The sequence below is a fragment of the Mustelus asterias genome, chromosome 6 (genome assembly GCF_964213995.1).
Source record: "Mustelus asterias chromosome 6, sMusAst1.hap1.1, whole genome shotgun sequence".
NCBI lineage: Eukaryota > Metazoa > Chordata > Chondrichthyes > Carcharhiniformes > Triakidae > Mustelus > Mustelus asterias.
The window spans coordinates 44,886,583-44,907,508 of record NC_135806.1 but is presented as its reverse complement, the minus strand read 5'-3'; the positions used below and the strand labels follow the sequence as shown (position 1 = coordinate 44,907,508).

Here is a 20,926-nt window from a genome sequence, read left to right as displayed (position 1 = left end):
CTCTATCCATTTTTTAGAATATCATAACAGAACTACTGGACGGAATTATCCCAAAAATGACTCGGGCAAGAAAGCCGGTGTGATTCACACCTGGATCGCAATTTCCCCACACTTGGTCTATTTTTGGGAGAGCTGTGAGTTTTGCACTGGTTGGAGAGGGGCAGGGTCTGAACACACCAGTCGGCCCAGCGTCACAGAGAGCGGGCGCTGCTTTTAAAGGGCACCCCGATCTCAAATTGAAATTGAGCACCCGCCTCCCTCCCTCCGTGGACATTGGGAACCCCCTCCCCTCACTGAAGGGATGATTACCCACCACCCTCCCAACAAAGATCACCAGCATCGGGGCATTGGGGCTCTCCTAATGGATCCCTCTTTCATGACCTCCCTCGTCCATGACTCCCATTCATGACCCCCACACTTCATGCCCCCCTTGATAACCCCACAATTCATGAACCCATCCTCCTTGATGACTGTCCCTCATGCCCCCTTCATGCCCCAGTTCTTTCATTACCAATAACCCTCATGACCCAGGCCCCCCCCCCCCCCCACATCATGGCACTGCCCCCAGCATCCTGGCAGTGCCAGGTGGGGAATACCCAGCCATGTCCCCAACATGGGGCTTCAATGGCCTCCGAGACTTCCCCTCCCGGTGTGGCCATCACACCTGCTTTCTGTTTGTGAAGACCAGTAGTGATTCTCTCCGAGCTCCTGTTGTGCCCAAAGGTTGCTCCACTTTAACATTTTCTATGCCAGACGTAATGCAGCTGGAAAATTGCAGCCACTGCCAGTGAAACTGGGACTTAAAATAATTAATAGTAGATAAATCTGATAGAAATTTCAAAAATCCTCATTGTACAATCAAACAATGTGATATTAAAATCATTTACCTCCTTTAGAAATCTTAAGATTCCAACAATAGATGATTTCTTGCTGTAAAATGTATGACAACAAATTGATTCATATCAAATCTCACTGGAAAGCTGGCCTAGCCCAAAAATAATCCTTTTGAGAGGTGAATTGTCCTGAAGTTTTCAAAACGTGCACACATTTTCCTTCAAAATATTTTTTAAAGAAATAAAACCCTTGAGCACCGCGCTAATAGAGTAATTTAAAAAATCTAAGTAGTTTGTTCACAGTGTTTTCTGAAAAGCCCTTTTCTTTAAAAAAAAGCTGTAATCCTGTCATAATTTCTATTTGGTTGCAAAATCAACTTCTCACCCTCCAGCCGCAAGAAACTACAAAGGGTCATGAACGAAGCCCAATTCATCAGACAAACCAGCCTCCCATCCATTGACTCTGCCTACACTTCCCGCTGCCTCGGAAAAGCAGCCAGCAATAATCAAGGACCTCACCACCCCGGACATTCTCTCTTCCACCTTCTTCCGTCGGGAAAAAGATACAAAAGTCTGAGGTCACATACGAACCGACTCAAGAACAGCTTCTTCCCTGCTGCCATCAGACTTTTGAATGGACCGACCTTATATTGAGTTGGTGTTTCTCTGCACCCGAGCTATGACTGTAACACTACATTCTGCACTCTCTCCTTTCCTTCCCTATGTATGGTATGCTTTGTCTGTATAGTGCGCAAGAAACAATACTTTTCACTGTATACTAATACTTGTGACAATAATAAATCAAATCAGGTCAAAAGTTTGTTTGAAGTATGGTCCCCTGAGGGAATGTGTAAGCAGGAAGATAAATTTGATCCAAGGTGCAAAATACATAACCTGGGAGGCACCACAGCCTCATGGAATAAAGTTTTCCAAAGCTTGTACTGAAGATTATGTGCTGCCATATCTGTCACTTTCCTCTTAGGTAACCTTTAGCTGAGACTTATTTGCTGCAAAAAGGAGAGAAACATATGGGACACCAATGAACGCCCACTTCTCGCTCGGCCAGAACTTGATGACTGGGCCCTGTTCAGGGATTTCCGAAACAGCATCAAAATACGCAAAACAGACGCAGCCCAGATAAGCAGCCAGACAGATCAAGATATGCCTAAAACAAAAACAAAAACAAAAATAATGAGAACGTAATCCGATTTTTATTGCTACCAGACAACATTTTTCACAAGACAGTCAATATCCTACCGTTCTACACAATCCAATAGTCTATCATTGCAGTCCATTCGCTATTAACCTGTGAAGCATTTTTCACATGGCTGTCTCTTTTCCTGTTGGCTTGGCTAAACATAAACGGCCCTATTTTACCATTCTGATTCTGGGCGCACTTGAATCTGGGAGTGTTTCAGATCCGACTTTTAGACCCGTTCTCCAGCGCTCCCATACACACTCTGCCTGAAAAATTATCAGCGAGTCCGAATCGCGCTGCAGAAGCCTTTGGGGGGGGGGGGGGGCTTATTGTGCCCAAAATCCTGCAGCTCCGATCGGCGCCTCCAAATGCACATGCGCAAAAAAAACTATAGAATGTTGCTCCCCTGCCACGTCACTCCCGGCTCGGATAATGCCTCCCCCTGGCCCCCACAGGACATTGCCCCACCCCACAAATTACTGACCCCCTTATCCCCCCATCCGCCTGCTACCCAGACTGATCGCGGCCCCCTCCCTCTCTTCCCCCCAACGATCACAGGCAGAGTGGCAGCGGATCCCCCCCCCCCCCCACATTTCTCCCTCACTCATCTCAGGCAGAAAGATCCACCCCCCCTCACAGCCCCCCCAATTCCGCTAGTCACATGCTCCCCACAATCACAACACCCCCAATTCCCCCAGCCACATGCTCCCCACAATCACAGCTCCTTGCAAAATTGAGAGGCTGCAGCAGTGCAATTTGCAAGGGCTTTGTGCACATCCTTCAGCTGGAAATGAGCTGAGTGCACTAGGACCCAGCAGCACCGCAAGACCCGCGGTCAGTGCTGAGACCTGGGTCCGTACTGCAAGTCGGACATCGGAGACCCTGATGAGCAACTGCCCCCCCACCCCCCGCACACACTCACAGAGCCGCCACCGACGTGACACGGAAAATGGCCGCAACAACAGGACACCCCTGAGTAGCAGAGAGCCGTCGGATACAATGCACCTACCTCCTCACTAACCCTCACTGATGGAGCGCTCAAATCGGACTTCAATTGAGCGTGTCTGATTCGCGCCAATTCTGGATTGGCGAACGCGGCGGTAAAGGGGGAAGTGCCGGTAAAGTTGGGTGTGCAGCCAATTAATTCAACTTAAATGCTTTCAAATGCATTTAAATGGCTGTCGTGCCTGTTTCGGGCGTGGTCCCAATCGTGGCCATTTTCGGGCCTTGATAAAGGGGAACGGGCGCGGAGGCGGTCGCGGATCACGCTACTCACCTCACACCCGACTTTACCAAGTTTTTGAGCCCGCAAACGGGCGCAACATGATGATAAAATCGGGCCCAAAGAGTACAATACTAATTTATGGTACTGATTTTCTGAAAATTAGTCTCACTTCCATTTGTTGTTTCTATCAGTTACATTTACAGATACTTAACATGACTGTTATATTAACACTAGTGGAGTTTGCAGGGCATAATGCTGCTCAGAGTTGAGATAACATCAACAGAACATTGCATCAAATCTTCCCATGAGCGGCAATTGCTGTCAGATTGCCAGCCAGGATGGAAAATAAATTGAGGGAAGTAATTGAACGTGGGGTGGCATTCCGCCACTGATCGCCACCCCGAGGAAACTCAACCCCAACTGTTGACGCTGGACCAGAGGCAACCAATCAGGTAAACTCGAAAGCAGAAAACAGAACACCCCTTTCCTGTTTCTGCAAACAATTGTTTTGCATGTTTTGTTTGCTATTGTAATATCAACACGTAATGATTTTAATTTCCAGCACGAGAATATCAACATTTCCTGGTAGGTTCAAAAGGACAACTTTGGCTACGAATTGCTGTTGTCAACAATAATCCCATTATGGTTTAATCTGGTCAACTGGCATTTCTCCATCCACTATTTTAATAAAGGGTGCTGACTCGAACATTTTAACTTCATTGTGTAAAGTTTGTATTGAAATCCGCACTCGCAATTATGGTTAGTTCCAGATTTGAAATACTTGTAATCCTTCCAGGAGAAATTCTAGTTGGATTGAAAGACAGAATTATTGAAAGTTCTGAAATGAAAGAAAGTTCACAAAGTGTCAAAAATCAACATGTTCTGGGGATGGCAACATCCCAGATTTCTGTAAATTTCCTGCCTTCATTATTCACATTCCTTTTCAGGGATTTTTGAATGTGCTACTGCTGTAAGGTATGGGTCAATCACTGTGGGATACGACTTGTGCCAGATTAACATCTGGCACAGTAACTCATAAGGTTCAAAGACTTTTTTTAATTCGTTTACTCAAAACCAAATTCAAATTCCAAATGAGAGTTACCTGTGCTTGCTTCTTTTTCTGAATACAGTTAATACACTGATCAACAAAGATGTAGGTTCTCAGTGAAACTTGGAACCCACCTAATCCAGCACTATTTACAAGTATCAAATAGTTGGCAGCATCTCATTTCCTAGCATATTGTAATAAAAACTATGCTATCAACAGAAGAACTGCTTCCATTTTACATTTTAAATCTTTAAGATGTAATTGCTTCTCAGCCACAACAGTATTGTCACTTTAACTCAGTAAGATGTATTTATTTTCTTGTGGTGTTCTCAGAACATGCCTTCCTCCAAAACATATTGATTCCTGGCACTTCATTTTGTGACCTTTCTGGTATTTTGGGACAAACAATAATCCTGTCCCATTCGAGACTTCTCAGATAATGAAGCAGTCTGTGTGCAGCATGACCTGGATAACTTTCAGGCTTGGGCTGATAGGTATCACCATGCCACATGGCAATGACCACTTCCCCCAACAGAGCATCTGTTCATGTCCCTTTGACATTCAGTGGCATCACTATTGCTGAATCCTACACCATCATCATTGACCAGAAACATAACTGTGCCAGCCACATGAATACATTGGCTACACAATCAGGTAAGAGGTTGGGAATTCTGCAGTGACTGACTCCTGCAAAGTCTTTCCACCATCTTTAAAGGTACAATTCAGGAGTACATTGGAATACCTTCCACTTGCCTGATGGATGCCATTCGAACAAGACTTAATCCAGGTCAAAGCAGTCTACCTGATTGGCACCCTATCCCCACAAACAGTCAGATCCTCCAAAACTGGCTCAAAGTAGCAGCAGTGTGTACTATTTACAAGATGCACTGCTGCAACTCACCAAGACGTCTCTGACAACACCTTTCAAATTTGTGAGCTGCACCACCTAGAAGAACAAGGGTAATAAGTGCATGAAGCCACCACAGCCTGCATCTTCCAAGTCACACACCACCATGACTTGGAAATGTATCGCAGTTCCTTTATCATCGCTGGGTCAAAACCCTGGAACTCCCTACCTAACAACACCATGGGTGCAGCTACACCATAAGGACAGTAATATTTCACCACGGTGGTTCACAGCTATCTGCTCAAGGGCAATTTGGCTTTGGCAATAAACCTATGTCTACATCCCATAAATGAATAAAGTAAAATTTGGTGGCACGGTGGCTAGCACTGCCGTCTCACAGCGCCAGGGACCCGGGTTTGATTCCAGCCATGGGTGACTGTCTGTGTAAAGTTAGCGCATTCTCCCCATGTCTGATGGGTTTCCTCCAGTTTCCTCCCACAGTCTATCGATGTGCAGGTTAGGTGAATTGGCCATGCTGAATTGCCCCTTAGTGTCCAAAGATGCGTAGGTTAGGGGGATTAGCGGTGAGGGTTTACGAGGATAGGGCCCGAATAATATGCTCTGTTGGAGAGTCAGTTCAGACCCGATGGGCCAAATGGCATTTTTCTGCACTGTAGGGATTCCACAATTCTATGATAAACCTTGTTTTACCAGATTAGCTCTCAGGAGCCAAACTATCTGTTCTTAAGGTGCTACTTGAAGTCAATGAACCAGATCTAGTTCCCTGAGTCAGAACTTTCCATTTACAGCGGATCCAGACTTGACTAATTGTTGTTGGTAAGTGTTAGAGAAAAACTACAAATTTCTTCACCTGAATCTTGAGGGTGGTAGAATTTTCCTTGCTGGAATCATGCTGGGGTCTTTTTTCTATTCTTTCATGGGATGCAGACTTCACTGGCTAGGACAGCATTTGGTGCTCATCCCTAATTGCCCTTGAGAAGGGCATGACCATGGTCATATCCCTTTATGTGCCCTGGTATGCATGCTGCAATACACTAAGTCCTATTCCTAACAGCACTGCTATTCCCACTATCATGACCAATGGAAAGAAGAACTTCAGATGTAGTGTGTCCAGAGTATCTAGAACATAGAACATAGAACATAGAACATTACAGCGCAGAACAGGCCCTTCGGCCCACGATGTTGCACCGACCAGTTAAAAAAAAAAACTGTGACCCTCCAACCTAAACCAATTTCTTTTCGTCCATGAACCTATCTACGGATCTCTTAAACGCCCCCAAACTAGGCGCATTTACTACTGATGCTGGCAGGGCATTCCAATCCCTCACCACCCTCTGGGTAAAGAACCTACCCCTGACATCGGTTCTATAACTACCCCCCCTCAATTTAAAGCCATGCCCCCTCGTGCTGGATTTCTCCATCAGAGGAAAAAGGCTATCACTATCCACCCTATCTAAACCTCTAATCATCTTATATGTTTCAATAAGATCCCCTCTTAGCCGCCGCCTTTCCAGCGAAAACAATCCCAAATCCCTCAGCCTCTCCTCATAGGATCTCCCCTCCATACCAGGCAACATCCTGGTAAACCTCCTCTGCACCCTCTCCAAAGCCTCCACATCCTTCCTGTAATGTGGGGACCAGAACTGCACACAGTACTCCAAGTGCGGCCGCACCAGAGTTGTGTACAGTTGCAACATAACGCTACGACTCCTAAATTCAATCCCCCTACCAATAAACGCCAAGACACCATATGCCTTCTTAACAACCTTATCTACTTGATTCCCAACTTTCTAGTGGTGCATCCTGATCAATGAAGAAGGTGTTGGAGTATTTACCTATAGGAGAGGAACAGCAAGATTCTGCTACCCATTACCTGAAAAAGAAGATGACTTGCACTTGCCCCACTTACATAATTTTGTAACAAGGAGTCAGGTGGCTACAAAAAAAACTTTTAAAGGGGCATGGTCTCCGTCATTTGCTCTGTTTCATGCCAGGCTTATTTTAATGTAACATGGAGAATAAATTAATAAGACAGAATTATTACCATTACTTTAAATCATTACTTTGTCAGCATGTAACTCACCAGGCGCAATGTAGGTATGGAAAGTTGAATGCAGACCAAAGTTCACAGAAAAGGTTATCACTAATCCAGCACAATAAAGCGAGGGCCCACCAAAAGCCTGCTAAGAGACCCAACTTGTACACACGAACATTTTCACACCTGAAAAAGGAGGAAATACAAATTAAGTAATTGAAGTAAAGTTTAAGGTGATGTACTTACCACAGAACCACAGTCGGAATTTTCAATTGACTAAAACACAGGAGCTTTAGCGTGTTGACAATTTCCAGCTTTATCGAGGTTCTTTCCCAGAGCCATAGTATTAGCAATGGGTTCCCTGGCCAACATCCAGGAGGGTTGACGGAATGCCACGCTCAATCTGTCAAAGGGGAGGATTTTTAATTGGCAAGACCATGGCATGAGTTAGAGTAGGTCAACTGGACGTGGACTGTTGAGGTTTTAATGAACACAGGAATGGAGAGTAGATTTGGAAAGGCTGCGCCTCAGATCACTCATTCTTATCTGGAGGTCATGTTGCAGGATCTGAGGGGCTGTGGTGACGTGGGCTCTACCAAGTACAAGAGGAAGAGGAAGACCTCTCCAACCAAGCAGGTGTAAATGGAGATGATCAAAGAAGTCAGCAGCAGAGATCTGGTCCGTCCAACTTGGAGTTAGTGCACCAGGAGGATCCAGGAGCTCAGGAGAGCAGTTACAGTGAGTGATAACACTTCCATTTACCAAACCCCACACACTGACTTTCTCAGCATTCCCCTGCACAGTACACCTCAGGACAACACACTTTGCAACTCCACTCACTCCTCCCTCTGCAGGCACCTCACATTCCCATCTGAGCAGCTGACACTCACGCTTCTATTAACACCTTGCACGATGCTTCACAGTCACCCTCCGCATATTTTGTGCCACCCTGCCATCCGCATAAGTCATCACTAGCACTCGATCCTCTGCTTTCACTCATTGCAGAAGAGAGCACACAACTTTGGAGAGAGGTGGAGACCTGTAAGGCTGACCCTTCAATGTCAGGCACCTTGATGGCCATTGGCAATGCATGTCTACTTGGTCAATAGGGAAGGGGGTCCAATTCCAGGTGCTGCAGATGTTAGTAATGGTCTGCTGTGAAAACCTTAGCCTCCTAAGGTGCGGTTGATCCCTGGTGCTGACCCTCTGCCTATAGATCCTTATGTTTGGGGTTATGCCTCTGTGGAGCTAGAGTTCTACATCCACACCCTCTGCCTTGTGGAGGAGCATGTGGGTGAGCAGAAGGTGCTGGCGTTGTTCCTGTTGTTGGTGATGCTGCAAAAGCCGCATGAGCAGTCTCCATGTTTTTCTAAAGGTTGGCAGCAGAGAAGTGCCGCTGAAGGTGTGGGAAGTGCAAGAAGTTGGCAGTAACCTGTCAAGCACTGAAAAATCACCCTCTGAGGAGTGCAGTGAGAAGCAGCCTCTCACATGGCCATGGCTGCAGCTCTTCAGCTTCAGTGATAAAAGGCTTCCCAACTGTCAGTTTCATTGAAGAAACATCCCCCATTGCACACACCTCAGTGATCCTGGCTAGTCACTGATAACATGGGAAATAGGGTCTGCTGGCTGTTGAAGGTAGAATCCTTGGTTAAAAAAGAACTTAATTATCTATTTGAATATTTCCATGAATTACCCAAAAGCTGTAAGGGAGGTCTCAACTCACCTTCAAATCGTCTGGGTGAAACATGGAAATAGCTAAATGAGGAAATCAGGATCCTGACCGAAAGTCACTTTCTGGGGATTTCATTCCCTGCACACACCCAAACCCACCTACCCTCACATGTTAAAATTTCACCTCATAGTTTCTCCTGGGTGGATGGACTTGGAAGGATGATCATTTGGGCGGCACAGTGGTTAGCACTGCTGCCTCATAGTGCCAGGGACCCGGGATCAATTCCAACCTTAGGTCACGGTTTGTTCGGAGTTTGCAAGTTCTCCCTCTGTCTGCATGGGTTTCCTCCGGATGCTCCGGTTCCCACCACTAACGTGCTGGTTAGGTGCATTGGCCATGTTAAATTCTCCCTCAGTGTATCCGAACAGGCGCCGGAGTGTGGTGACTAGGGGATTTTCATAGTAACATCATTGTAAGCCTACTTGTGACAAGCAGGGAATGTCTGAACTTTCATAGAATCCTACAGTGCAGAAGGGGACCATTCGGCCCACCGAGTCTGCACCGACCACAATTCCACCCAGGCCCTATCCCCATGACCCCATGCATTTACCCGAGCAAGTGCCCCTGACACTAAGGGGCAATTTATCATGGCCAATCCACCTAACCCGCACATCTTTGGACTGTGGAAGGAAACCGGAGCACCCGGAGGAGACCCACGCAGACACGGGGCGAACGTGCAAACTCCACACAGACAGTGGCCCAAGACTGGAATTGAACCCGAGTCCCTGGCGCTGTGAGGCAGCAGTGCTAACCACTGTGCCACCCAGTGACACTGATAAATAAATCGAGATAAATCTAATTTAACAAAAGATTATCTTGACATTTGTACTTTGACATTTCCAAACTGCTGCACATTTCTTATAACCTGTTTCTTCTGTTAGTTTCCTCTACACTGAGCATCAACCTGGAGTATCTGAACAGTTTCTGCCAATGCTGATCTTAAATTAACCACTAGATGGCGTGTGAAAGGTTGACTTGTTTTCTCTCCTTCATTTTGGGGAGTCATCGTACTTCTCCACAGCATTCCCTGCACTGAGTTCATGAGTTCCACAAATGGGACACATGCTCCAATCATTTCCAATGATATTCTGAAAATTGCAAATTATACTTCTTTTCCTATCCTTTAGGGTTAAATTTTGTTTGTAATAAAACATATCTGGGCGCTCAAAATTGTAGAGTGTTACAAGTGGCATTTACATGACCACAACGACGATAGTTTGCAACTTCATTTAAATCTGGGAAGCTGAATTAAGGTTTTAGGATGACATTCAATAAAATAAGCCACAGCTGTAAATTAATTTGAATGTCTGACAGTGTCAACAAAGCACAAAAGGAAGTACCTTATTTATGCATATGGTGGATCCTGTGATGAAATTAGGATCCCAACACTATTTTAATGAAAAGTCATGGCAGTCCCATCAAATGTCCAATGTGTCAGTGAAATCTTCAGCCAACAGAAGCCACTGCCTGCTGGAGCATGCATTGTCAGTGGCTTTCAAAGTCACCACAGTCCTTCATATAAGAACAGGAGCAAAGGTAGGCAATTCAGCCCCTCGAGTCTGTTCCACAATACAATATGATCATGGCCTCATCTCCACCTTTCTGCCCGCTGCCCATAACCCTTTATCCTGTTACTAATTAAAAACCTATCCATCTCCTCCTTAAATTTGCTTCGTGTTCCAGGATCCATTGCACTCTGGGGTAGCGAATTCCACAGATTCATGACCCTGTGAGTGAAGTATTTCTTCCTCATTTCTGTTTTAAATCTGCCCCCCATTAGCCTAAAACTATGGCCATTCATTTTAGAATGTTCAACAAAGGTAAACTCGCTCTTTGTCTACCATATCCATCTCCTTTGGCATCTTATATGCCTCAATTAGATCTCCTCTCATTCTTCTAAACTCCAGCGAGTTTAGGCTCAATCTCAACATACGACAGGACCTCCATCCCTGGAATGAATCTGGTAAATCTTGTCTGAACCACCTCTAATGCATTTACATCCTTCCTCGGGTAAGAGGGTCAGAACTGTGTGTAGTACTCCAGATGCCCTATACAGTTGCAACCGCCCTCTCTACCTTTATCCTCTATTCCATTAGTAATGAATGCCAAAATTCCATTTGCCTTCCTTATTACCTTCTGCACCTGCATTCTAACTTTGTGATTCGTGCATGGGGAAACCCAGATCCCTCTGCATCAAAAGCATTTTGAAGTTTCTCTCCATTTCGTTAATAAGTCGCCTTTTTCTTCCTCAGACCAAAATGGGTAACTCACAATCATCTATATTAAATTCCACCTGCCATATTTGGTCCACTAACCTATCCATATCCATTTGTAAATTTCTAATTTCCTCATTGCAACTTGCTTTCCCAGCTATTTTAGTGCAAAGTTTGCTATAGTACATTCTATCCCTGCATCCATGTCATTAATATAGATTGTAAATAGTTGGGGCCTGAGAACCGAACCTTTAGCATACCACTAGTTGCAGCTTGGCAACCAAAAAAGACCAATTTATCCCCACTCTTTGCTTTGCTCCAACATCTCCTCATCTTCTAGAGGGGACGTATCCCACGCCTCCCTGTCTGCAGTGCGGCTGTATTAATAGACCACCAACATCTACAATTAACTAGTACATCACCTTCCACATTGACCTCAGGAGTCAACCCAACTATGCCTGAACAACACAAGTATGATCAGTGGAATGAGAAAACCCATTACGGTCATTACTGTCCATTCAATGATTCTTTGGTTTACTTGTTTTGTGCCTACTTACTTTGGCTGATAAATGATGACTGGCTAAGTTTAGTGTGAGTTTAAAAATTGTGGGAATAACGTACAATACTCAAAAGCAAAGGTAATGAATAACAGCTGCATATGTGTAGCATATTTTCATTTTTGTTTTCTTTTAAAACAGCAGCAGTTCCCCATTGGACGCCATACAGTTTCAAACATGGCTTGAAACTCTATTCCCTATAGATTTCTCCTCTAGCTTGGTTACTCCCACAGGCTGCCTATAAAAACTCTAAAACAAGCTAGTCCAATTTCTCCCTTTCCCTTTGCAAATCACATTCCTGCCCATGCAGAACTGGAGTTAGAAATGCAGCTATTTTTATCATTGAACACCAGTTGCATCAATTGTAGTCCAATCATCATAGACTTATCCATTGTCTTTTAGACATTAAGGTTAATTTCTATGTCTAACATCCGATAAGATACTAAGCTGATTCTGTGCAGGACATCCTGAGCCTTATTATTGTGGCTGAGGGAAGTGACCTTTCCATTCCTGCTGTTTCCTCTTGAAGAGGTAATTTGGTGCCGGCTAAAACTCCGACAAAACTTTACAAAAATTACAAAACTGACTGGTTGAGGATAAAGGTACAATACGCAGCCTCAAACATGATAAATCTGGCCGCAACTCCCTCTCCTATTCTCACCAACATCTGAATTAAATCCTGTGAAGACTGCCCTGCACAGTTGGGAAGCAGTGTGTGAGATTAGAGATATTAGAAGGGATTACACATTTGTTTCTCGCTTTGACAGAAAGCTACTTTAATTAATGGCAGGGTCAACTAAGTGTGATGAATTAGCTATAAATATGCCATAGTGAGGAATAGAGTGGGAGAGCTACTGATAAACAAGGCTTCCCCCTTTACTTAAGGCTTTATGTAAGAAACATTTAATCCTGAAGCTCTAAAGTCATTTGTGAAAATACAACAACTCGTTAAAGGTAATCTAGGATTATATTTTTGGGAACCATATTGGAATACGGCAGGCTCAAGATCACAACTGAACTAAAACAATATTTTAATTTTCAGCAAGTTGTACTTATATACTGCACTTAACATTGGAAAACATCACAAGGCACCTCGTTAAATAATGGCATCAAGCCAAAGATATTCCCATATGATCCATCATCCACTCCTGAGATATGGAGTTCCTCCATCAATGCTTCTCAATATTTGTCTCCTATGAATTGTGCAACACTTCAGGATAACCAACTTCCCGCCCTGTGATTCCATGTGGCAGTGGGGTAGAAATTGGCGATGCTCAAATGACACCTGCGTGTGGTAGGCGCATGTGCTGCAGCACAACCTGCAAAGCGACAACTCTGGAAAGTCTCCGTTTGCCGAAAATGACTCTGACTTCTTCCACCTTGTCAAAAGCTCAACCCAATCGTGCCTCGGCAGCTTGCAACTGCTTCCCTAACAAAAGTGGAGGAAATGACTGCACGATGTTGATATGTCATCTGCTCAGTATTTTTAAGTGCGGCATTTTAAGCAAGACTAATTAAGCAGTGGTAACACGCCGCAATCTAGATGTGGAGTAACAAGAAAAATTATATGTGTCAAAAATAAAAAGTAAATTTGTACAAGATTCCCAGTCTCTTGATGCTGTGAGAGCCACTATACAAATTCAAGTTCCTTCTTTTTAAATATAGTCTGCAATTGGCGAAAACCAAAATACATAAACATATTCATGTAAAGTTTACTCAACATCAGGGTTTTTTGATACATTTCTAAGTAATTACAAAGTGTATGTGTCTGCTAGAATTGAATTCTATTGGATTTTCTTCATACAGTTCTTTGTAGAGGTATGTGTTGTGTATATGTACATTGTTCTTCAGATACTTCTGCATACTTAGACATTACACAATTAAGGGCAACCCAGCTGTCAGTTGGCATTAGGTAGTATTCATGGAAGTAATAACATGCAAGTGAAGGCCATTTTCATATTGCTATATATAGAATTATGTGGCTCATTGCTGTTTTGGGTTTTTAAGGTTTGCCACAGGTTGTGTTTACTACTCTGCTAATTTGGTATCAACTACCTCCAAGGAAAGCCAAGATATTTATCTGCTCAATATATTTACTGTCTGGAGGTGGTGAGGGAAAGAGAATTATCCGGTTAAAGTAAGTTTTAAATCTTTATGGGAATTCAAATAATAACTGGATAAACAGACACAGGCAAAATTTTAACTCATTCAAAACTGCCCGCTTGCACAGAATTTAAAATTAGGCCCCATATTTCAGAAGACTCCAATATTAATTGAATGGTCAGCCCTAAAATCAAGGGGGGAATGGTGGGGGAGGTGTTCGCAAAACCTTGAAGTAAAATTCACAGGTCAAATTCTCCGATTTTGACTTGATTCAATCACTAGATTTTCCTTCCAGCTTTCACTTCTATGTAGCAGGCGGGAGGGACAACTCTCACCCTGGAAATGGGAGGATCAGTTCTGTTGCCCCACAAAGGTGTGGTTGGATGGTGATTGAGGAGGCGAACAGAAACGTTGTGCCTCAGTCTCAGAGACAACGCAGGAAGCGGTTTAACGACAAGTCAGGAAAACTGAGTAGTTCAACTGATTCACCCACAACCTGTGGTGATCAAGCCCACCCCACTACCTGCCCTGCCGAGCACAATCAAACACATCACTCCTCACACCTACTTAAGATTCAGCACCAGCCAACCTTCACTTTCCATGCACTGCCTCACCTCCACTGCTGCCACTCATCCCAATCCTTATGCCATGTGATGCATCCAAACAATAGTCACACTCACCAAATGTACTCTATTCAGTACCTCGCCTTCACTCATGGGTCTGTTTTTTTCACCTCTTGGAGAAGACAAGGCAAGATGCAAGGCAGAAAAAGAGGAAAGAAAATGAACCACCACAAATAGTTTGGCTCACGGATGCAGAGGAGGACACCATGGCCACAAGTGGCACAGTTGGACTACTCTCAATCGGGGTTGAAGAGACAGGAAACTTGCAATAGCTGGTGACAGAGTTAAAAATATTCCTGATACACTTATGCTGACTTTTCATCCAGACTGCACCATGAGTATCTGAGTGCAATGATTGTCAAGATTGTGACCTTGCCATGACTAATTCATAATCTGTTCCCTGTCTTTTAAGGGCTTCACAGTAAGTGTCACTGGAGATGTACAAGGACCATTCCTCAGAGGATTTCATTCCTTTAAAGGGGCACCAAGCAAAGGGCCGTGCAGATATGTACACTTTGGCAGGTTCACGTACAGCAAGTTGGGTTTTCATCTACTGATTCATAATTTACAAGAGTGCAGGAGTACTCACGTGTGGCAGGGACAGGTGAAGAGAGTCTGGGCCGTGGAAACTGGAGGTGGTGGCACAATCCTCTCCAGGCTACACTCAGTTGGACAGAGGACATCATAAAAAAGGACAGTGAGGCACAGGGCGGCACAGTAGCACAGTGGTTAGCACTGCTGCTTCACAGCTCCAGGGACCCGGGTTCGATTCCCGGCTTGGGTCACTGTCTGCGTGGAGTTTGCACATTCTCCTCGTGTCTGCGTGGGTTTCCTCCGGGTGCTCTGATTTCCTCCCACAGTCCAAAGATGTGTGGGTTAGGTCGATTGGCCATGCTAAAATTGCCCCTTAGTGTCCTGAGATGCGTAGGTTAGAGGGATTAGCGGGTACATATGTGGGGGTAGGGCCTGGGTGGGATTGTGGTCGGTGCAGACTCGATGGGCCCAATGGCCTCTTTCTGCACTGTAGGGTTTCTATGATTCTATCAGCAACTTTGCGAGGTACTGACAAACATGCCATGCACACACTCTACAACACAAAGATGGATCCAACCCGAACAGCAGTGGATTGATGGCACAGGGAATTGCAAGAGCTTCAAGTCCAGTTGTCAAATGAGTTCATGTGGACCCTGATCACAGCCATGCAGACTTTGGATGCCAACATGTCTTCCGCTTTAAACAAAATGACATATCCATTAGCAGTGGCCTTACTATACACCATCTGACCGAGCTGGTCTGTAGCAAAGTGGTGGGAATGATGTGGCACTGGCCCAGGACAGGGATGACAGCGAAATGGAAATTTCACTCAGAGAGCTCCCACTTCTCACCTGTTGCCCCACCTCAGCCAGTACCCATCATACTGCCGCGTCTCCCGATGGCCAAGTTGGCGCCTGCACAAGTGTAGGTAGAACTGTCTTTAGTAGGACCCCAGAGACTCAAAAACCTAGTGGGTGTGAAAAATGCAATCTTCCAACATCATTGCATTCCAGGACGCAAACGAATGGGTTGTATGTCAGGATGTCGACTTTTATCAACTTTCCCTCACTATAGCCAGCATGAGCGAATGGGTTGATTCATAGATCAGTGGTTGCTCAGTGGGAGGCATCAGGTGAGAAGTGGGAGCTCTCTGAGTGAAATTTCCATTTCGCTGTCACCCCTGTCCTGGGCCAGTGCCACATCATTCCCACCATTCATAGCTCAGAGGCAGGCCTCTGAGCAGCCTGCCTCAATCTCTGCTGAAGCCACCATGTATGAGCATAAGGACTAGGAGGAGTTGGTAATTCAGCCCCTCGAGCCTGCTCCGCCATTCAATACTATCATGGCTAATCTCATCTCGGCCTCAAATCCATTTTCCTGCCCATTCTCTGAAACCTGTTAACCCATTACTAATGAACAATCAGTCTATTTCTTCAAATTTACTCAATGTCCCAGCATCCACCACACTCTGGAGTAGTGAATTCCACAGAGTCACGACCCTCTGAGAGAAGCAGTTTCTTCTTTAAATCTGGAGAATCATCAGGGAGAGTGAGTTGAAGAAATTGTAATTTATCAAGTGTATGCATATAAGCTTCTTTCAATTAATGCCACAAAAGATTATTGATTGGCACCACTTCCAAGTCTTGCCCATTTTTGCCTCCTGCATGCCAACTTGCCCATTCACTTATTTAATGATAAATGTCAGTGAAACAAATGTGACATGGCGGGTTCCACTGGGCAGATGTGCAGTGAAGGGATGAATAGAGAAGGAGTGATGCTGACGATGGAGGGGGAATAGGACTGGTACTGGATGGGGGGAGGGGGGGGGGGGGGGTAGGGCGGATGGTGATGGTTTTTACTTCTTCAGAGTAATGAAGCGAACCTTCGATTTACGAGGTCTTCCCAGGTGGCAAAATAGTTGGTTTGACAATGAGTGAGTCATCTTTATGTCATACCTGCTTCTCTTCTTCAAACCTTTCCTCATCAGAAGATGTCTTAAGAGTGCTTTCCTCCCCTTCAACATGAATTCTTCTCTGCTGTGAAGTGTTACGAAGGACACAGTGCACCATTGTAATTCCGGAGACTGATGAGAAATTCCAAAACTATTGAGATATCAGAAGCACATTTCCAACATTCCAATGGTTTGCTCGATGACACATTGTCTGTCACATGCCTCTTGTTGCAATGCTATCGTCCTATTGGTGCAGTTCCTCACAGGTGAGCAAAGTTTGAAGGGGTTATCCCTTGCGATCTATGAATCAACCCATTCGTTTGCGTCCTGGAATGCAATGATGTTGGAAGATTGGACTGCCGCAGTATTAAGACATGACGAAGAGCTCTCAGAGAACCTGGCACACACTTCAATGAATCGTTCCTTGTGGTTATACAATAATTGCCCACTGATGGAATAAAATCCATTGTGGCTGATAAATCAACCATCCTGGTTGATGCGGTGATGCTCGATTGACAGGAGTGTGTAATCAATGGCGCCCTCGAGCTCTGGAAAGGCAGCCAGAGCCATGAATCTGACTGCTCGCTCATGCTGGCTATAGTGAGGGAAAGTTGATAAAAGTCGACATCTTGACATACAATCCATCAGCCTTATACCTTCATGTGCAGATAAGAGACCATTGAGATATCTCTGTTGGCACACTGGAAGGGACCTGAGACAAAGAAATTGATGGAGGTAGTGACTTTGATAGCAGCAGGTAATACATGGCCACTCAGTTCAGCAGGGAGCAGCTGTTGTCGAAGGACACCGCAGGGGTTTGCAAGCATTCTGCCACGTCAGTCTGAGCCTGCAGAAATGCTGCACTTCACATAGCTTAAGGAAGCTGAGCTTCTGTTGGCTGGCCCTTTCACATGGGTGCTGCCTCTGGTGGCCTGGCTCTCCTCTCTGCTGTTCTGACCTCTGTCCTGTGAGCCTTCCTTCTGAGCACCTGCTAAATCTATCAAAAAGGGTTGTTACTGCAATGGCTGCTGATTATCTTCCTCATCCAATGTTGTATAAAATATCCATGTGCCTCCCATTCTGCTGCAATCTGTTTGAAAGCCTCTAATCTTTTCCAAAATCTCCATGCTGACAGGAAGTTTCTGTGGAACGTTTGCCAGAGCAAGCTGACAAAGTAGCTGTAAGGACTGCGCCTTTATTGAGTTTGGACAGTCTGGAGTTGAGCGATCCATACGAGGTGACCTAAAGCTTGCTCTCTTATCACTGTATTTTCCCAAGCCTTGACATCCTGGAACTGCCTGTTTAATTCAATTGAAGATCCCCTCGTGACCATGTGTTGATGATTTTAACAGCTGTGTTAATTAGCAGCCAGCCTATCCTAATGATCATAATGACTTCGGTGAGCAGGTACCTCTGCATGCAGCCAAACAGGCCCCTGTTCATTAGCATGTTAAAGCCTGGCTGTGTTTCTCATTAAAGATTTTTCATATTTTACTTCCTACTTGATCCCAACCCACCTGATCTTGGCAGTTAAATTTCCAACCGCCTCCCCCAGGCACCCCCTCCGCCAACGACCCCTAATACGACCCACACCATTTTTTCTAAATTTAAAAAAATCAGACACGACGTATTTCAAAGTTGTTTCCACAGTCTGTCTGTTTTCAGTAGCAGGGTGGTCTAAAATAATAACGTACCACACCCACATGGTCCTGACAAGAGAAGCAGATAAGCAGATTCTGGGAAAAGAGGCAAATGCTGTGAGTTCAACCTTCTTCCTCCAGGAATATTTGTTTTGTACACGGTGTGCCAAGAGAAATGAAGTGGTGAAATCGCTTTTTTATATGCAGTGCTTTGAATCACAAGGTTGTATTTTGAATGTCTGTGAGGAAACGTGTCTCATAAAGCTCTGGCAAAGGGCCTCATTTTGCAGTTTGCAGATTAAAGTGGCATCAACTGCCCATACGATATTGATATGCAGAAAATACTTTTCTCTCCTCCACGCTGCACGGATAGGAATATCTTTATGCCAATTCACCAACCTTCATGAAGAAATGTACACACTGCATAATTTTGGTACATTGTGTGAAAAGCCAACAAATTGGATGAACATGTTAACCCTGAAATATTATGGTGCTCTAGAAAATAAACAGATTTTGCTATGCAAGGACAGGATAAATATTGTGGGTATTTTGACCTTGTGCAATAGTAAATGGAAATAAATATAGATGAAGATATAAAATGGCCTGCACTTTTACACAATCAGAATAAAATTTATTTTTTGTGTAACTAAAATTACAATAACATTAGAGGTGTGGTAGCGTGGCTCCTTTAATGAACAATCCTTCATCAGCCACGTGACCAGGTCAGAACCAATGGAGTGCGAATGTGCAAACTTGGGAGCGACGGCGCATGTTCCTGTTGGAAGGCTTCAATTGGAGTCAGGGCATTGTCAGGAGTAGATCTGTATAGTTGTGCTGTTGTAAGTAGTTCTTCCCAGTCAATAAATCTTTTGGTTTGTTACTGGCCACATTGACATGCCTCAAGCTAGTACACTGGCAATGAGTGCAGAGCTAGATGGGGAGGAGAATGATTGCTCGAAATTCAAAGGAGAAAAGGTACAGACTTTGTTTTAAAGGTGCCAGTATTGGAGAAAATAGAGTCCTTCGAGAGTCGAGAGTTGGGGCAGTACACTGAGAGACTGCATTTTCATCTGCAGTAAACAAAACAACAACCAAAGAAAAGCAGAAGGTGATACTGCTCACAGTTTGCAGCCCACACGCTTACAATCTGGTGAGGAGTTCGACATCATCTGACGTTCCATCCACAAAAACCTTCTACGTTATCATGCAAAGGTACAAATTTCATTCTGCTGTTAGGGATCCAGGAGAGACTTCGACAGCTGGCTGAGCACGGTGAGTTCAAACATTCATTGGGAGACATGTCGAGGGACCGTTTGGTTTGTGGGATCAACAACCTCACCATCCGAAAGAAGCTGCTTGCTGAAACCGAGATTTCGCTAGAAAAAGCAGCAGAGAAAGCCCAAGCGACTGAGTGCGCTGAGCAAGGCGTGTGTGAGCTACAAGGTGCAGAGAATGAGGTGAACCAATTGTGGCGGGTATCAGCTGCTACTAGGAACAGCCAAGTGAGGGCACAGCGGGGCCTGAGGTAAGTTGTTCAGCACCAGGGTCTGAGGCATGTTTTCGGAGTGGGGAATACCACACCCAAAAGATGGGCTAGTGCAGAATTCTATCTGCTTCAGATGCAAAAAGAAGGGTCACCTGCAAGCTAGGTATAGAGTGAAGCACGCCACAGTGAACACTACAACTCTTATAAATAGGCTGGTGGAGGAACCAATGGCGGGATTTGAGGCTTATACATTTAATAAGGTCCAACTTCGCAAGACACCTCCCCGAACGATTGTTTTAATAATTAATGAAAATGGAGGTTGACACTGACGTTGCTGCCACTATCATAGGTGAAAAAACATTCAAACATCTACAGAAGGGACTGCAGCCCTTAAGTCTTAGCCATTCTGAGGCCACTTTAGTGACGGACACTGGAGAGACACTTAAAATAGTGGGGACAATCTCTGTGCCTGTACCTGATAGGAACCAGTCAGCTCAACTACCAATCATGGTGACTGATGAACAGAAGCCCAGTCTCCTGGGATGGGACTGGTTAAAACAAATAAAACTGAACCACTGGCCGGAAATATTTAATGTCCAGGATAGGGGAATTCAAAGAGCTCCGATGTAAATATCAGGAGGTATTCCAGAGAGAACTTGGTCAGATAGAGAGGGTTAAAGCAAAAATTTACCTAAACCCTGAGGCTACACTGAGTTTTTCTGAGCTCACCCAGTGCCACATGCATTACACAAGAACAGTAGAGGTAGAACTATAAAGGTTGGAAGACCTGAGCATCATCAAACCTGTGCAGTTTTCTGAATGGACTACGACTATTGGTCCCCTCCTGAAATCAGACCATATCGTGACGGTTGCGGGGACT

At 44.7% G+C, this 20,926-nt stretch overlaps 1 protein-coding gene across 1 annotated transcript in view; it reads right to left on the bottom strand.

Moving 5' to 3' along the window:
• Positions 1-1,811: 1,811 nt before the first annotated feature.
• Positions 1,812-20,926, bottom strand: part of acer2 (alkaline ceramidase 2) — a 71,412-nt gene continuing 52,297 nt past the window's right edge. Inside the window, exons 5-6 of the mRNA XM_078215365.1 lie at positions 7,256-7,393; positions 1,812-1,998 (exon numbers count right to left, since the gene is read on the bottom strand). Coding sequence (XP_078071491.1) covers positions 1,812-1,998; positions 7,256-7,393 — 325 coding nt within the window. The remainder of the gene's footprint in view (positions 1,999-7,255; positions 7,394-20,926) is intronic.